The sequence below is a fragment of the Hirundo rustica genome, chromosome 7, assembly GCF_015227805.2.
Source record: "Hirundo rustica isolate bHirRus1 chromosome 7, bHirRus1.pri.v3, whole genome shotgun sequence".
Taxonomy (NCBI): domain Eukaryota; kingdom Metazoa; phylum Chordata; class Aves; order Passeriformes; family Hirundinidae; genus Hirundo; species Hirundo rustica.
The window spans coordinates 28,255,592-28,273,785 of record NC_053456.1 but is presented as its reverse complement, the minus strand read 5'-3'; the positions used below and the strand labels follow the sequence as shown (position 1 = coordinate 28,273,785).

At 41.4% G+C, this 18,194-nt stretch overlaps 1 protein-coding gene across 7 annotated transcripts in view; it reads right to left on the bottom strand.

Annotated features, from left to right (window-relative positions):
• The window catches only part of ANKRD44 (ankyrin repeat domain 44), a 131,205-nt gene that overhangs the window by 17,017 nt on the left and 95,994 nt on the right, over nt 1-18,194 (bottom strand). For 3 of the 7 annotated variants that reach the window (XM_040069368.1, XM_040069372.1, XM_040069373.1), the window contains exons 14-19: nt 17,777-17,917; nt 15,594-15,677; nt 14,542-14,653; nt 9,291-9,317; nt 3,560-3,631; nt 1,899-2,100 (exon numbers count right to left, since the gene is read on the bottom strand). In XM_040069368.1, coding sequence (XP_039925302.1) covers nt 1,899-2,100; nt 3,560-3,631; nt 9,291-9,317; nt 14,542-14,653; nt 15,594-15,677; nt 17,777-17,917 — 638 coding nt within the window. The remainder of the gene's footprint in view (nt 1-1,898; nt 2,101-3,559; nt 3,632-9,290; nt 9,318-14,541; nt 14,654-15,593; nt 15,678-17,776; nt 17,918-18,194) is intronic. The other 4 variants (XM_040069371.1, XM_040069375.2, XM_040069369.1 and 1 more) reach the window with 3 other exon arrangements.

The following is an 18,194-nucleotide window of genomic DNA, read 5'->3' as shown; positions in this document are numbered from 1 at the left end:
CAGAACTCTACAGAGCTGCTGAGCGGAAGGTTCTAAACGTTGTCTTAATGCTTATTTACCCAAAGCGCACTTAACTCACATTTGAAAGCTTTCAAATTCATGACAGGGGGGATTTTCCTTTACTAAGGAGTTCAAATACTCAACCCACCTGTGCATTACTTTCCCTTCTGCTCAAGGTTCCCTTTTGTGCGTCATTCTTGGGTGTAGGATTTTTTTGCCTTTTTTCTTGGTTGGGCTTTTTGTATGTGTGGTTTTTCGTTTCTTTGTTTTTAACACACATCTGACTTATTTTGCTTCACTGCAAATTTAAGGAACAATTTATTTGCACACCTGGGAATGTTTTTTAGTCTGAGAAGCAAAAAGCACCATGGATCAGAAAAGTCTGCAATGAACCTCCCTACTGGTTTCACTCAATACTAGAGTGATGGAGTTGATTAAAAAACAAATTAAGAGGGGGTGGGGAGGAACACAGTCTGAATTTATATGAAGGTAAGAAAGGTGCGTATTAAAATAACATCTTCTATTGAACAAATTTACTCAATTTACTAAACAGATTTATTCAACAGATTGGCATATTAACGCAGAGCTGCTAACAAAAATATGGCTTTGTTACCATTCACGTTTCTCAGTACTGAAGAACCTTTACACTTCCGTTGTGACAACTAGAAGCTTATGTCACTATAACCACATCTTTAAATAAATGCAAATCTTTGCTACAGTGATGATGTACCAGACAAAGTCACACCTTGTTTGCATCAGATCCCAAGATACGTTTGAAATAACTACAGAAAAAGTTCTTGACCAACACAGCTCAGTTTTGTGGTAGCACTGATATTGATTTCAGTTAATTAAACCACCAGTATTTATCATGGGGAGAAATATGTGATGCAAAGTTTATGCAGACAAGAAGCATTTGTAGTATGCAGTGTGGATCTATCACGAGCATTTCCTTCAGCACTGCAGACAAAATTGATGAGTCTATCTGACCTCGTGCTTCTGGGTTGCACTTACATGATCACACATAGAGAATAAACTGATACTACAGAATATATCTGCACGTCAGCAAGATTAAAAGACAAGCAGAAAGACAATTAAATCTGGTCCTGAATTAATTATCCACGTGGTATTAATTCTCCTTCCCACTAGGGGCCACTGCTACCCTGTGCAGAGCCCCTCCTGGAACAGCTGAGGAGACACATTCCCTTTGGCACCTCTGCATTTTTACCTGACAGGTACATGTCAAATAACCTTCAAATAAATGACAAAGTCTACATTTCCCAGCTAATTTTGCATGTTACATAATTAACACCCCACACAAGAGGAAGGGAGTAGGCTGCCAGCAAGTGTAAGTTCTCAGGCTGGCTCAGGAGGAGGAGGCCTGAAAGAGGGGCGGGGTGAATTTTTGTGCTGTTGCCACTGCAAATAGTTGCAAGTTTTGAACACCAGAATAATTTCATTGCCAATCAGAGCCCACATCTATTTTTCTCCCTTCCTTCCAAAGGAGAAGCAGTGAGGCAAGTGTTCCCTCCTCCCCCGATTATTTGGCTGAAGAACCAGCAAGAGAAGGTGTCCCGAGGGAAACATCACACCTCCTGAGGAGTAGGTGGTAACAGAGAGAGGCAAACAGGTAAGGGCAGAGCAGCAGTGGTGTGCAAAAATATGGGATTCTGTATGAGGGAGGACTGAACCACAGGGATAGAGGGAAAAAGGTGAATGGAAGGGAAGAAGAAGGGTTTAAATGAACAACATCAGCAAATAAGTATCACTCCTCAGGACATGTGAGAATGTTCTTCCCTTTAGAAGAAACGTGCATGACAACAGCAGGTATGTGAAGGCACCTGCCTCAGTGTGGGAGGGTTTAGAGCAGGGTACAAAAGGCAGCATGAGATGACACCCACCTGAGGCATGGAGGGGGGTCCTTTTGGTGACATTGTCCTTTACAGTGACAGAAGCACCCTGGCTGATGAGAGCTTCCACACACTCTGCATGTCCTCTAAACGCAGCCAAGTCCAGAGCAGTGCGTCCCTTCTCATCCTTAATATCCAGATCTACCAGAGACTGGAGAAGCACCTCCAGAGCTTGATGATGACCATTATAGGCCTAGAATGATGAAATGTGTCACGTGAAGAACACAACTGCTGTCTTTCAAAGACCTTTCTCATAAATTGTGAATAAAATCCATCCCTTTCAACGTCTCCTAAACACAACAGAAATCAGAGTTTTCTTGATTCCTTATGACTCCCTCTTCAACCTGAAAGGATTTTTCCAAATTACATGGTACTCAAGAAATTAAAAAATTCCTAGTGTTTAAGAAAAGAAATTACAATTCTTGATTTGCTTTAACCTTCTAGTACAACCCAAAGTGAGGAAATTTCAGGCAATCATTTCCCAAGCCAGGACAGGTCAATCAGCAATTCATTTTTCACATGCTACAGTATCTGAGAGGGAAACGTTTGCTTCGAAAACTAGATTCACTAGAGAGATCCATGTATTATCACCTAACTGCTGCTGAATTCAACACGTGTGCTGGTCTCCAACTAAACAAAAGCGATTCTGAAACCAGATTTTTGTGCAAATATAAACACAAATTTGACCTGCTGTTTACAGCTAACACTTCATGGAGAATTCCTGCCAGCAGGATCATTTGGTAGAACAGCTACAGTGGACAAGCAGATGCACTTCCACATCTACAGCCACACTGGGGCCAACAGTACAAACACAGGTGGCATTGCAAAAACCTGGCAGACAGTGCCAGAAATTGGAAATGTTTTGTTCAGCTTTGTAGGGCCTGCCCTCCTCTCCTCACTGTCATACTCAGAGCACCCTTTTTATTTACACACAGTTGTACAGTTAGTATTTATCAGAGCTGAAGCCATGAACTCTCCATGCCTGAAGACATTCAAAATGTGACGGGGCACAACCCTGAAAAAATCTGCTCTAGCTGATTCTGCTTTTACCACAGCGGTGGCACTCGATCTCCAGAGGTCCATGTCAACCTCAGCTTTCTGTGATTCTGCACAAGAAAACTGGGAAGAGGAATCACGAATCCTCAGCTCTTGGGCCAAGGGAGCGGCTGTTGTCTCTGAGGCCACCTCTGCTGGATGCTGTGGGGATCTGCCAGTCTCCACAGCACTCTCACAGGGCACTGCTGGCCTTTAAACACACTCCCACACCCTGCTGTGTACCAAACAGTTTTTTTGCACTGCAGCTCTCCACCAGAACATCAGAGAATCTCATTCCATGATGAAAGCCTAGGCTCAAGCTTTGGCCCCATAATTATAAACTAGTTCTAAACACAAGTGTGAATTTCCATTTAATTTCACTGCAGTGTCTGTGTCATCTTCTTACCCAAGTGTTAGAGTCAGGAGGAGCCAAGAGCTTCAACTGCCTAAAACTTAATTAATGATTCCAGCCCAGAACCTGGCTTTGTTACATCTAGGCCTACATCCCTTCCCACCTTTTTCAAAACAAGCCCACAGTTAAAACTTGCTTCAAAGACAGAGATTAAGGAACCATTCTGGGAGATACTGATCAAACACTTTACACATCTCATACTTACAGCTAAATGCAAAGGACTTTTTGTGGCTGCTGAATCAGATTCCTCAAACATATTGTTTGTTTTTTCCAGAAGCTGTGAAGAAATAAATAAAGTCTTAAAACATTTTTTCATGAGATGGGATAAATTTTCATGGACTATAAATCTATAAATCAACAAATATATATTTTGGCCACAGTAATTATTAAAGGATTGTGAACTACTTTCAAGCTTTTCTGCACAGGGTAAAGCTATAAAACCAGTTTAAAAGCTTGTCATGAACATCCTTACCCTGATTAATTAGTTATCATAAAAATCCTGATGAAATCCTGGGGTCTGCTTGGGTGAGAAAGGAGCCCTTAAAACAAAGGATTTATGGAATAGAGCCCTCAGTAAATTTACATTGGAGAAAGCTCAGTTTCACGATTACACAGCATATGCAAGCCATGTCTGATACAGTGTTTTGGGTAATTCTGACACATAATTAGCACTGGGAATAATTATAACTGCGCTGTGAATCATTGATAAATTCTAAAATTGACTGAAAGAACAATCTGCTCCTACAATGACAGTCTTCCAAAATGCAACACGTCCCTGAACTCTGAAAAGCATCCAGTAATATCTAGTAACAAATCTGTATAATCCTCTTCATTGTGCAGCTTAAAACCAAGGACGTTTCCATCCATCTAGAAGGAGGAGCCATGGAAAAGCACCACTCCACAACAGGACATGAACCCTGACAACTCATCCAGCTGAGGCCGCAAAGAAAATCGTACACAGTGTCGACAACGCTACTGACAGTTCAACGTTTGGTGAGTGGCACTGCTCACCTGTGTGGCCTTTTGCTTAATAATCACTCAGAGTTAGTCTCCAAAAGCCTCTGGGACTGGAAATTAGCATTTTAGAGAAAATCAGGAATGCGAGACCGTATAAAAGAAGGAAAAGCATGACAGTCAACTAAAACGGATTTGTAATGTTTCTAAGGCTACAAGTAAATTTTTCAGGGTTTTTCATTTGGTTGGTTGGCTGGTTTGGTTGGGGTTTTTTGTTTGTTTGTTTGTTTGGGTTTTTTGTAAGACAGTAAAGAATTAATTAAAAGACTGAAAAAGAAGAAAGGAAATAAGTTTTTTGGGACAATCAGGACAATTTTTAGCCACGACAACATGGACAATTCTCCAAAGAGACCATCAAAGGCTACAGGAAGCTTGCCTGTGCTGCAAGATGATGGCATATTCCTAAACACTGATATAGGCCTGAACTTCTGGTTAACAACTTAGTCTGCAATAGACCCGTATCAATGATAAATTTATCCAAAAATCAAACTGGAATACAAATTAGCCTTGATAATACATAAGGTGTTACAAATTTCTTATTCAACAAGGACAGTAATGTGAATCCTATGGAAAAGCTAGAAAATTAGGCAGTAATTTAATTTACTTGTATATTTTGTGCCTAGCAGTATGTCAAGACTATGTTTTGATAAAAATACCAGTCATAAGCAAGTAGGTTTGTGTATTAACAGGTAATGCAAATTTGAACACTTCCCTACAGCTAAAGGGAAGGCAAAAAAAAATCAAGCCTCCCACCAGTTTCTTCGTAGGTTTGGGGCAGAGTTGAGAAATGCATTTGGTGTTGCCATGTGGAACCACCTCCAGTTAAAATACTGTTCTTCTCTTATATAAGACAGCTGTGAGTAGGATGAAGCAGCAGCCAGCTCTGAATACACAAATGCATCTGATTTTCTCTAAAGAGTAAACAAGCTAAAAAATCCCACCAAACAAACCCAAGCACTAAGCCTGTCCCTCTGCCTACCTGATACTGGCCTTTAGTCTGTGTCCACGAGGCCAGCACAGCAGACTAAATTAATCAGTTTTAATTACATTTATCATCACATGTTGAAATTCCAGGAGCAAAATCCTAACAAGTAAATGCTTCCCTTCACCTGTCAGAAGGCTCCAAAAGTCTCCTGGAACAAGGCAGATAATTGCCTTTCAAACAGATGAAAAAAAACCACACAGAAAATGGCCAGAATTAAGGTTCTAAAGGCACAAATTGTGGGATTGGAGAGCCCCTCACCAAAGGCATCTCCATAGCTTAGAGTCAAAGCAGCTTAGACTGGGGCAGACCAGGCTTAATGAGCTTATTAGTCATAAGGCTGAATATCTCCATCAAAAAGTCAAGTGCAAACTCGAATTTGATGGCAAACTTGCTAGCTCTCAGAAAGAGAGCTATACAATGCAAGAGGAGAAATTATAAAGGAGAACAAGAAGAGGAAGATAAAAGACACACCACTAATAATTTTTTTGGCATTCCTTGCCAAGCATCGCTTTCTAACAGTTAAGTCGCTTGAATGATAAACATAATGTACAAAGAGATAAAAACACCAAGTTCAAGTCATCAAGAAATTCTTCAGTTTTACCAGTGTTTCTGTGGTTCTGTGGATGCATTTATAATAAATTACATATATTTGCTATAATAACACATTGAACAGTGTGTCCTTGGAGGACTCTAGTTCCATTATACTTGGAAGAAGCTACCCATAGTTGCATCTGTTTCTAAGGTAAATTTATCATTCAGAATCATTTGTCCTGGCAGCCAGGGAAGCTTAAATCCCACAGAGCTCACAGAGCAATCCCAGCATGTCTGCTGTGCTGCAATCCATACCTGCCTGTGAAGCTGCATTTCATCAAGGACAGATGAGTAAGCATGAATTACCAACAGTTTATGGTTACTGGTGGCTGACTGGAGAATGTCCCAGCATATTGCACTTCCTATTTTCTGAGACTTTAAAAGTTTTAAAGTCTGCCTTGTAGCAGACGGCATTTCTCTGCATTGACTGCTGCAGATTTTAGGTGGATGTGAGAACTGTGCAAAGACCCTGCATGTGAAACTGAGAGGCACTATTCCCTGTGGACAGGGCAGAACCTTACTAAAGGCAAGGGCGCCCTTCTTTTCTTTTCTTTCTGCCCCTTGGGAATTGCCAGCACGACCTTTTCACTTCCCGTGATGGCACCATTTAATACTGTAAGTAATTATTTTGTGAAGTCTTCTTCAGACTCAGAAACAGGAACGTGAATGCTTGGGAGATGCAGGCTAAGATAAAACATCAATTATTCAGCTCTAGTCTTACAAACTAACAGAACTGCAAGGTTGTGGTTATAAACTCTCTTCTCTTCCCCAGTTCAACATGAAAATGAATAACTTTTACAGTTCTCACCATTTCATTTGTGCAGTAAGGGTATTTACAGGCACAAGAGGATTTACTGCTTGATTTTGTTCTGTGGGTATAATAAATGACTATATAGCAGGATACAGTGTGGGTTCCCCCCTTCATTTTTGGGGCATTCAGATATGCCAGTTAATGAGTCAGGATACTTCCTATGATGATCATGGACTATAATATATTCTAAAATTCAGCTATGGTTTAAAAAAAAAAAAAAAAAAAGGCAGCTTCATGGAGCACATCAGTAATTTAAAGTCACCATTCAGCAGAAAAAGAGATAATACTTTCATCATGCATAAAAGGTTTAAGCTATGCTTTTCAAAGCAAGAGTCAAAAGAAACTTCAAACCATAGTCAGTGAAAGGATGGGCATTATCTCCAAGCTTGGAAGAGAACAGAGCGTGTGATCCTGTCCAAGCCACCATGCACAGACACCTCCAGGCACAGCCATTTCAGTGCACTCCCCATAGTCATGGCCCAGGTTTGTGCTAACTGGCACTCAACTTCAAGGGACTTTTCTCTCAGAGTTTTACTGCTTTATTAAGGCAGCTTTGACATTCCACACTGCAGAGTTTGGTGCTATTCATGCTGATTGTAAAACGGCAAAGCATTAGATTGGCTGTCTATATTCTAAAAATGGCCTTTACTCCGAGAAGTTATCCATCTAACAGTGTTCAGAAATGTCCACACGTGTGAAGAGTTGATCAAAAGGCAATAAAGACAAAAGAAATAGTTGGACACTGCTCGTCTGCAATAATTATGCAGTGATGCCCTGATCACTCACAAGGTCATTCAGAAGTGGCAATTAGTCACGATTTTTAATGTCACTCTCAGAACTGAATACAAATATATGAGCTAGGTGTCACTTTGCATCTCATATTTCCTGATAAATTGCAACAGATAATTGCCTCGGCTCTGGGAAAACATGCCACCAGCAGCTGCTTTTAAATAAAGGCTTTGCCAGAAGTAGCCAACACAAGATTGAAAACACTCATCAGTTGTTTCTGATGGTATAGAAAAGAGAAGTAAAAAGAACCTCTGTACTACTTGATCTTAATCAGGGAAGCACATCTTAAAATCTCAGAATTATTCCTGATCAATGAGAAATTCAAAGGTGAAGTGGCATAAACATATCCTATGGGGAACAAGCAATCCTGTAAGCTCTCTCCATGTATGTAAATACACATGATCAAATTATTTTAATTTGATCAGGTTAAAACCAATATGCCTCTCAACCTAGTGTTGATGCTCTCCTAAGATCAGGCTTTAAAAATCCAATTCATCAGTACTGACATCAATTTCACTCACATGCACAGATATGGGTGAAGTTAAATTAACTTAAGCAAGAAGTATTTTCACAAAAGCTTAGGCTGACCGAGCCTGAAGAGATGTGTTGTAGCTCCATGCAACTCCTGCAGTATCCAATACCCACTAGAACAGTCACTACCAAGCAAACAGGACACTTACCTGCCAGGTAAGGAACAATATTCAGGTCTTTAAACGTATCTAAATGTGAAACTCGAGCAGGACTCCAGGCCCCGGGCTGTTCTCAGCTGGGGCACTGATCTTCTGGTGGAGCTCTTCCACTCCATACAGAATCATTCCATGGGAAGCCATAGGAGTGCCACACTCAGTGGGGCATAGACACAGGTGGCTGTCACCCAGTGAGTATTTAAACAATGCAGAACAGCTCCAAATGAGAGTGAGAGAGCACCCCCAGAACCAGCCTGCAGAATATGTCACTTACTCCTTGGGATGTAGAAGTCCAATTCCTTTGGCAGTCAGAGCAGAGATTTGAACCTGGGACTTTCACATTCAAATCACACATCATCTTTTTGGCCAGAAATTCTGCCTCAGAGGTTCTGTAAAACCTCACACTTTGCTTTAAGGACTCTCTTAGCCAAAGAAAATTTGCAAATCATACAGGTGTGCAAAAGATATAGGAAGGCTTCATTTAGAGAAATTATTATCCTTAGAAATTTCCTCTTTAGATAGAAAACTTGAGGACTGTGAAATACAGTGACACTCAATTTTTAAAATGTGCATTTCAATGTTATTTTTGCTTCTCTCCTCTCATTTGAGCCTCTACTCTGAAACACACAAGTGCTTTTTAAATTCAAGCTCACTTGAAGCAACGTAATTTACATTTCTTCTCCAAAACACTTTAAAATTGGCCACAAACTTCCAGAAAACAGACGAGTGTGGTTCCACTTCACATCACCAAACGCCAAGTTACTTTAACATCCAGGAAAGTGTCATGCCAGCCAGGTACGTGCACTGGACTCACAGCTCCTAGGACTGACTGAGGAGAAGCAACAGCCTCGAGCAAAGCTGGAGCCTGCAAGCAGCAGGAAGAAGGAATTCCAATGGAAGCAGAAGCAGCACACATGCAATTGCTTCAAGTACATGGCATGCTGGTTAAGAGTTGTGATTCTTCTTCCTCAGGCTTCACCAGAGTGAATACAGGGATTTGCAAAATACTAAGAAGTTTAAATAAAAATACACAACATGCAATCACTTTTCATTTACTCACTATATCCAATGGAGTTTTGCTTCCAATCTAATTAAAAATGTCAATTAGAATTAGAAAAATTAAAGACAGAAACACTCAAGTGTAATGGAAATCTGAAAATGTTTCTTGGCTTATTTTTCCTGTACAATGCCTGCATTGCATGCAGTGCATGAACAGAATCATGGACCTGAGCCTGTGTGCCCCATCCCTACACTGTCCCCAGCCAAAGAAATACTCCTGAAGCAATGACACCACAGCCACTGAGGGCAGATATTGGTTACATTACTTCAGAAGGGAGGAAGGAAGAGAGGAGAATAATGAGAATGTTTACGATCAATCTCCTCGATTGACAAAACACAGACCAACAGATACATAATACACACACGCTGTGGGAGGCTTTGCTAAATGAAGTGAGATTTGTAAAGCTACAAATACCAAAAAAACAGTGACAGTTTCTGTTTGAAAGTCTGCTCATGCAGGCAAACATCTTGCCTTGGATAAATAAACCTGACTGCACCCCTAAAATCCCAGTGACCACAGCTCTTTCTGAGAGCCCATTACTCTAATGCAATGCAATATGCCACCATCAAATGTCCTTTCCTTTGGATTCAGTAGATTTGAGGGAGCCAGATATTCTTCACACATTACATTTAAACACCACACACAGATACACAGAAAGGTATTTAAGGCAACAGCAGAAGTCCATGATCTCTTTCCTAACTGAAGGGAAAATATCTCATGAAGTTCTGCAGTGGCCTTGTTGTTCTCTGTCAGAAGAAAGCAGATACATAAGTGTCTTGCTTCTCCACCTCAGGAAAATAAAAATGCAGACTAAAAAAGACCAGATGTGTCAGAGAAACAGAAAACCAACCCCAAAGATGCTAAACAATATTCCATCCTACAAGGCAAAGTGCCAGCAGGGTCCCAGGGCAAGCGGTAAATTCCTGCCCTCATTGATTTCCTAAGCAGCATTAGCTTTCCAGAAAACACTTTTAGACTCCAAATTATCTAGTATCCAAAACATAAAATCAAAGCCAAACTGCACTTCTATAAACTAATTTATATCAGAGTATCTAGCATATTTGAGCTCCTATTGTTTATTTAAACAGTAGGTACATATTGCACAAATGCTGACATCAAAACTCAACCAATCAAATCAGTCTACCATGATTTGGGGGATCCCAGAACTGACAGAAAAATTAGGTGTATTAAAGTTATTTTTGAGCAGTGATTTCCTAAGTTCTTCTCCTTTTCAAAACTACTTAAGTTAATGACTTCGTGCTTCTCTGCTCCATGTGGGAAAAGCTCTCACAGACACAGGTACAAAGTAATTCATCACACAAGACACTGCTGCCCCTGGCTTCACACAAAATGCTCCCTTTAAGAAAGAGGGTATTGGTTGTGGAGACAGACAGGCAATTGTGAAGGAGAAAAGCCAAGGTGCATCCCACAAATAAAGAGATCTGGGTCAGAAGGAGGCCTAAGGGCTGCCACTGGACAAGCATCGGAGCCAGATCCCCACGTGGAAAAAGGGTTTTTAACACCTATGCCAGCCACTGCTGTGATTCACTCATCAGTAATTACCTGTGTCCTGCTCTCAGAGGGATGAACAAACACATTTGTGTTGACAGGAGACAGGTAATTAGCAGCAGCCACATCGAAGGTTTATGGAGTCTGATTTCAATTTCTCCACAGGTTAAGGAGCGCAGTGTTTGAAGGCATGGCTTATCTGCCTTGCAGTGCAGAGCTGCTCTGATCAGAGGCGTTCCCCAGCCTCCCCACTCCCAGCACAGCCCTGTGCTGGCCAGACACCTCCCTCTGCCCCTGCTCCCCAACACACACACTCGAGGGATTTGCCTTTTCTTCTGGGCACAGCTTTTGGTTAAACCATGCTCTCCTCCCGCCCTCAAATGATTTAGCCCCTGTGATGATTCAATTTCTATTAGTCAGAGGGGGAATTACATTTGGTGATGGAATAGAGAGAAGAGCAGATTGAAAGAAAAGGTATCCATCAATTCTTACAGTAAGAGGAGAGATCTCACTAGAGGAAATCAGGCATCTAATTCTGTTTGGCCTAGCATTGCACAGAAGCCTATTTTTATCAGCACAAAGTGCTTGACTGTCTCTCCTGATAGAATTTTAATGTGAAATTACAATTTAAATTCCACTCTTTTCACACCAATAACGATCTTGTGATAAGAGATCATTTCCATGTTAAAAAAAAAAAAAAAAAAAAAAAAAAAACCACAACATTTTTCCTTTTTTTTTCAAAGGAGTTTGGTGATGGGACCAGCTCTAAAATACCAGGTAGCAGTCATGACCGCTATCCCTGACTACCAGCAGCAAAGCCAGCCCCAGGCTAAACAAACCTGAGGTTATTTGGAGCAGGAAGGCAGGTGGGAGTTCCAGTGGCTTGCAAGCACACATGCCCCCCATTCAGCCTTCCTGAATGGCTCCCTACACGTGGAGCAACAACTGAGGAATCGGCTTCCACTCTTCTCTTTTTAGCAACATCGCATCATTCATTGCAGGCAACTACCCCACTAATATTCCAGACAACCTAAAGGTCCTCCAGGAAAAAAAGCTTCTCTTGTTGAGCTCTGTGGTTGAACAAACAAAACATTAATTTTGTTTGGGTCAAAGACATGACCTTGTCACTCTTGATCCTTATTTCTCCTAAAACCTCCCCACGAAGAAATTCAGCTAAGTTCCAGCCCAGGTGTTGGGCTCAGAGTAAACACAAAAGTCAAAGAATGAAAATGCTTCCACAGAAAAACCAGCCTTTCCCTAAACTGCATTCAAATGTGTCAATATTTTATAATGCTGAGAAACTGTGGTACTTAAAGGACAGACCAAATTGCCCAGTGAAGGAAACCCCATTGGATACTGCATCTGTTTCTCTGGACTTACTTTTTAAAGTGAACATTTATTTAGAAATAAGCTCTTGTAGATACTTGCTTAAAAAAACGGGGAAAAGGCAAATAGAAAATAATCTTACAAGGTCTATTATAAACATGCCATATTCTGGAACACCAAAATAATTCCCTAACATTTTGCTATTGTTAACACCCACCTTGACTTAGTTTTGGACAGAATTAAAGCTTCGTATTTCATATGAACTCTTTTCTCTAACCACTTTTAAGCCCATAAAGAACTTTTTTGTTCTAGGCAAGGTAATTCTTAGATATTTTCACTTATCAGCTATCAATAATAAACAAAAAAGATTTACCCAGGGGATAAAATAGTAAAACAACAGCTGAAAAATAATGGTTTATTTACATAATCTTGCCTGACTTTGCTTTCAGCCCTTTTGCCATCCTGAATCCCAGCAGAGCAAAGAAATTGTGGAGCTAGTTGGAGTTATCAAATGTTACTAAACTCAGGACTTAGTAACTCATGACAAAAAAATCTGAGTCAGCTTCTTCTGAAAGCGGGTGCAAAGATGACGGATCCTGGTCCTACTGCTGGATGAGCACAAACGCTTTCTGAACGTTTAACCTTTGTATTCCAGAGAGAAAATGACACGCCTGTTAACCCTCCAAGCACCAGTGGAAAAATCCTGGTCCCCAGAAACCTTTCAGGCTGGCACCCTTAGCACAGAGCAGCGATCCTGTGCAGGCAGAGGACAGAGATTCACGGCAGATGTTTTTCACTGCAGATGTTTTTCACTGCTGTACACAGAACAGCTGTGTGACTCTCACTCTGTAAGTGAGGCTTGGCCCTGGGGCTCCATACTGCAGTACAGTCACAAATACAGGAAGACTGACAGGGACAAACATGGAGGTTTTCTGCCCAAACACTGAACACTTGCTGCACAGCTGTCTCTGGCCCCCAGTTTGCATTTCACCCCTCCAGATTAATAGAAAACCCAACACCTCTGACATGCACTGCATTCCCAGCTCTTCCTTTTGTCTGCCCAGCCTAAGCAACACCAGGATTCGACTGCAGGTCATTGCCTGCAACTGGTATGTTGAAAATGTGCAAATGTGCCCAGCAACAAGTGCAAGAAAAGAGCAGGGACCTTGCTGCGTGCCCAGTCCATGCCTCACAGCACACAGGGACTGCGATGCAGAGGGTGAAAGAGAATCCCCAGTGAAGCTGCTCCTCTCCATCCCCAGGGCAGGGTCACCAGAGGCCAGTGCTAGGAGAAGGCAAGGCCAAACCCACTGCCAGGAACAACAAAGGAGCAGTGCTATTTAAAGTGTCCTAAATATACACGCCTGCAGGTGGGACCTAAAAAGGCTTAAAACCACACCTGAAATTCTGCCCCAGGCCTGCCCTGGAGGAGTTACTGCCCCAGCTTTCCAAGCTGCTGGAACCAGCTGCAGCATTTTCCTGCTGTGGCACAAGTGGTGTGAAAGCAGCATGTGCCGTGCAGATCTCCTTCTCAAAAACTAAATACTCGACTCTTCAACATAGAAAGAAAGAACCGAACAAGACGTAACACTAAACAGCACACAGTGTTCTCACTAAAGCATGAATATCTTTACAATTTTCCAGTTGGAGCTTATTCTTTGGAAGCAATTAAGTCAGTTTGTATGTAATACACGCTATTATAGTATATATGATGTATCTAGTAATAATACATGTAATATACATTATATATATCATTTTGGATCACCCTGTATATCAAGCAGTTAACACTCACCTTTATGACACTTTAGTAAGTCAAACACATCTATAAATCCATCCTATACATCTCCCAAATCCAGCGTTTGGCTAAAAAATTTTGGCTTCTAAGAAGATGCAATTACTAATCACTCAGACCCACAATATTAAAAAAAAACCAAAACAAAACCCAAAATTCTCTGTTGCTTTGCATATAAGGTTGATCATAATTATGGTAACTTTATCAGTGTTGTGTATTGTCTGACCAGAGACAAAAATGAAACTGCAATACAAAGCAAAAGCTATTTACTACCTCAGTATGCAAGTCAGATAAAGGGCCAGGTGGATCAGGCACATCCACTGTTGTTTACCAGGAACTGTCCCTTACTCCTGGCACTTAGGCATACACTGGGAATATTTTGATTACACTTAAAATCAATTTGTGCATAAACTCCACTCGAAGACGACCCTTAAGCAGCAGGTTGTTGAATAAGGACTCGATTATCAAGACAAACATATTTTTAAAATACATCTGGGTACAAATATTTGAGTTTACTGCCCCATGTTGCAGGTTTTCACAGCTTTCTTATTATCCAAAGCAGCCACGAGGGGAGTTCACAACCCTGGCACATGCAGACAGAGGCTTCCCCCAGCGAGCACTCACCAGCTCCAAGCACTGCCGGTGCCCATAGGCAGCAGCGTAATGCACAGTGTTGTAGCCCTCCTTGTCCTGGATGGACGGGTTGGCATCGTTCTGGAGAAGGAACTCGAGACACCTGTGGGCAATTCACCGGGGTAAATGTGGGCTCACAACATTTAACAGGCTCATGAAAACTGGCAGTGAATCCTGTGTTTCCAGCAGCGCCTCAAATCACTTTTCACCCACAGCTCCTCACGTTCACCATGTTTTTAAACAGAAAATCCCCACTGGTCTTTGAAGATTAACTTCATGAAAAAAAAAATCTTCAACCTAAATCTTGTGGCTACTCTAGATTACAAAATTGATTTTCTATTACAAAGCCTGAAAGATCCTATACACGTGACGTAAACAGCCTCCTCACATAAACACTTAGATATTAAACCATCAATCTCCAAACATGCACTAGGGCAGGCTGAAAAAAAAAACTGAGTTACATGAATATATTCTCTTCTTTGTTGGTTTTTTTTCCAATCGTGTTTTTCAAAAGATCCCTTTTGCTCTTTCTAGCTCTTGCCACTCTCTCTTATACCATTAAGATACCATCATTTTGTTATTAGTAATTTCTTGCCTAGCCTGTAATCTGGAGTGAATGTAAGGCCATTATATGATAAAGGGGATTTTTTAAAAAAATCATTAAGCAGATAGATGAAAATGTTAATCCAAGCGAATGCATTGAGAAAGCCATTGGCTACTTCTTTTTGCAATGTACAGAATTCGCCGTGCACGACACTAAAGACACTGCGTGATAATAAAGCACACGATATTAAAGAATTATAAAATTACTGAAGTTGTACATTTTCCATTAAGAAATGGCAACAAGCGCAGAAACAGAAATATCAGGGCATATGTGCACAGAGAAGAGACTGGAGCTTTTTTCTTTAGGTCAGCCCTCATTGAAGCCAAGCATTGTTTTTAGCAGAGCGAAGAACAAGCAAGAGCAGAGTGTGAGGCTGCAAGCCAAAGCCGTGGCATTCTCTAGGAATGAAGTCTAACTGCTTTTGTGACACCAAACTTACAATGCAGCTTCTTTTTCCTTCATCTCAGTGGCTCTTTCAAGTTCTTCAGCATTTTCATGGGAGTTACCTAAAATATTCTTTCTTCTTAGCACAGAGGACAGAAAAATGCAACTTATTCTCAAAATACCACACTGGTGATTTTGATGCAGTCTGTTACCCACCCCCAACCTCCTCTTCGAGGAGCTGACTTCCTCCAGCCAACAAGGAGGATTGTACAAGTTAACTGAGTGCACTGCATGGTCTGCAGGGAGTAAGTTTTGGAAGCTATGGAGACAACCATAGTGTGGTAGTTTATTGTCCCACAAGTCAATGCCAGGAAAAAAAGAAAAAAAATAATAATTCTGGTTTCTATCAGATCCAGTTTGACCATCACTTTCTAGAATCCTTCTGTTTCAACCACAGCAATGCTGCGTACTTTTTTCCTTCCCAGAGAGTAACTCAGGATTACTACACCTTGCTTCCTCCTGCAGTAAGCTGCTAGTTCTTCCCTAGCACTTAGGCTTTAGAGCAGCTGTAATCACTGATACTAAATCCCCCCTCTGTCTCGAGTCTGCATTAGCGGACTCGCCTCGCTTTCTGTCAAATATCTTGGCAACACTGTGTGATCTCTTGGTCAGGTTCTTCTCCCTGCTCATTAACTACCCACATCCAGAGTTAATGATGAATATTCTTTGGAATGAGATTGCCTGGCCTTGGAAGTTTTTTGACATTCGGCAGGAAAAGAACAACAAAACTGCTGACCTATAAAATCATGGTCTGCAAATAGCATTTCATCTATGTAATAAGGCTTCTTCCAAAACATCTCAAACTGAAAAATTTAATGAGAAGACAGCACCCACATCAGAATCAATTTAAGTTTGGATTGTGAGGACAAATAAAAGCCATATACTTCTTTCAAAATTTGGGATGCAACTAAAATAAGATTTTTTTTTTTTTTAAATGAGGAATAAAAGTAGATATACCCTGAAGTTAACCAAGAGCTTTTTTAAATGCAGGAGCTTCACCTACCAAGAATCAAAAGCTGAAAAACACACACTGAATCATCATTCTCAACACCCCCAAGTAACATCTCACCCTGGTAAGACAGAATTAGAAACAGCCAGTGGTGCAAGCCCTCCTACACGCCTACGCTGGTTTTCAGGCCAAGCACAGACCTCTGACAACCCTGCCCTCTTCTTGCCAGCACTCTTCAGGTTTGAGGGTGATGGGGAAAACATTTTTTGTATCAGTACTATCCCAGCAAATGCTGAAGAAGCCCTGGAGGCTCTGACGTGGCGTTCAGAACTCTGCTTCCCCTGCTGTGGCACTGAGGTGGTGTTCTGCTGGGAGAGGTGCAGCTGTACTTTTACCAGACCTCACCATACATGAAACCAAAAACTGGATCCTTAATGTCTAAAAACTGGATCCTTAATGTCCAGAGACACTGTGAGACAGAAAAGCATAGGATGACCTAAAGTAAATACGGTTTGCTTATAGTTTTAAGAGAGAGCTAACAGGATAATTGAGTCTGGTTTATACAGTATAAGGAAGAGATTGCCAGAACGTTCAACTGTCTAGAATTAAAATTGCAGTCAGTAACCACAGCATTTCTAAGTCTTGCAGCTGTTTTGCCCCTTTCTCACAAGAACACTGCATTCTGACAAAGGCTGTTCCTCAGACCTCTGTCTAAAAGGGCAATCAGTTAGGACAGGGTGAGCATTTTTATCGGCTCCGACAGAGTGAGACTGATGGTTAGATCTATCCCACCTTTCCCACAAATCTGTCAAAATGCCCAAATGTCTGTCACTGCAGTCCACCTCAGAAAACCTCTCCTTCTGCTCTCTCTTGCTCCATCCCTTCTGGTGGACTTGCAACACAAATGCAGAGAATTCCCTAAGCTGCATCTTGTGAGGAAACCACAGAGAGGAAAACAGAAGACGTAACACTGTGAAAATAGTGCTGTAGGGCAGGGTGGCTGCAAAACTGAGCATTCCTTCAGAGGTAAACCGTGGAGCTGAAATGCCACATCATCTGGGGGTTTGGCTTCCAGTCAGAGCAACTCACTGTGGAGCTGTGCATACATCTGAGAGGAATTCCTGTGCTAGTGGGATCATTTTTTTGGCTCAAATGACACAGCATCATGAAGAGACTAGACACTGATTTAGCAAAACACTCGAAGCAGGAATTCCTCGGAGCTCTCTTACTTTCGGTCCATGTCAGAAGCAGCAGCATAGTGCAAAGGGGTGCGTCCCCAGTCATCTGTTTCATTAATATTTGCTCCTGTTGTCACCAGAGTCTCAATGCAGTGGAAATGACAATTTGCAGCTGCGTAGTGCAAAGGTGTCCTGGAACAAAAGTGGCAATTTGTTACCTCATATTCCAACGCGTATCGAAGTGGATAAAGATAAATCTTAACTGCTGCGTTCCTACAGATTTCCAGCACTTAAATGTATGGAAATTTAACAAAATACTATGTTAATAGGAAGTTCTGGTGCTGCTGCAAAGCCTAATAGGATACAGAGCACCAATCTGTGTCTTGCAAACAGCCTAATGCCTGTGAGAGCCTCTGCTGTGGCTCTGCATACACACTACTTCTCCCAGCTGGGAGGCAGAGCAAAGCAC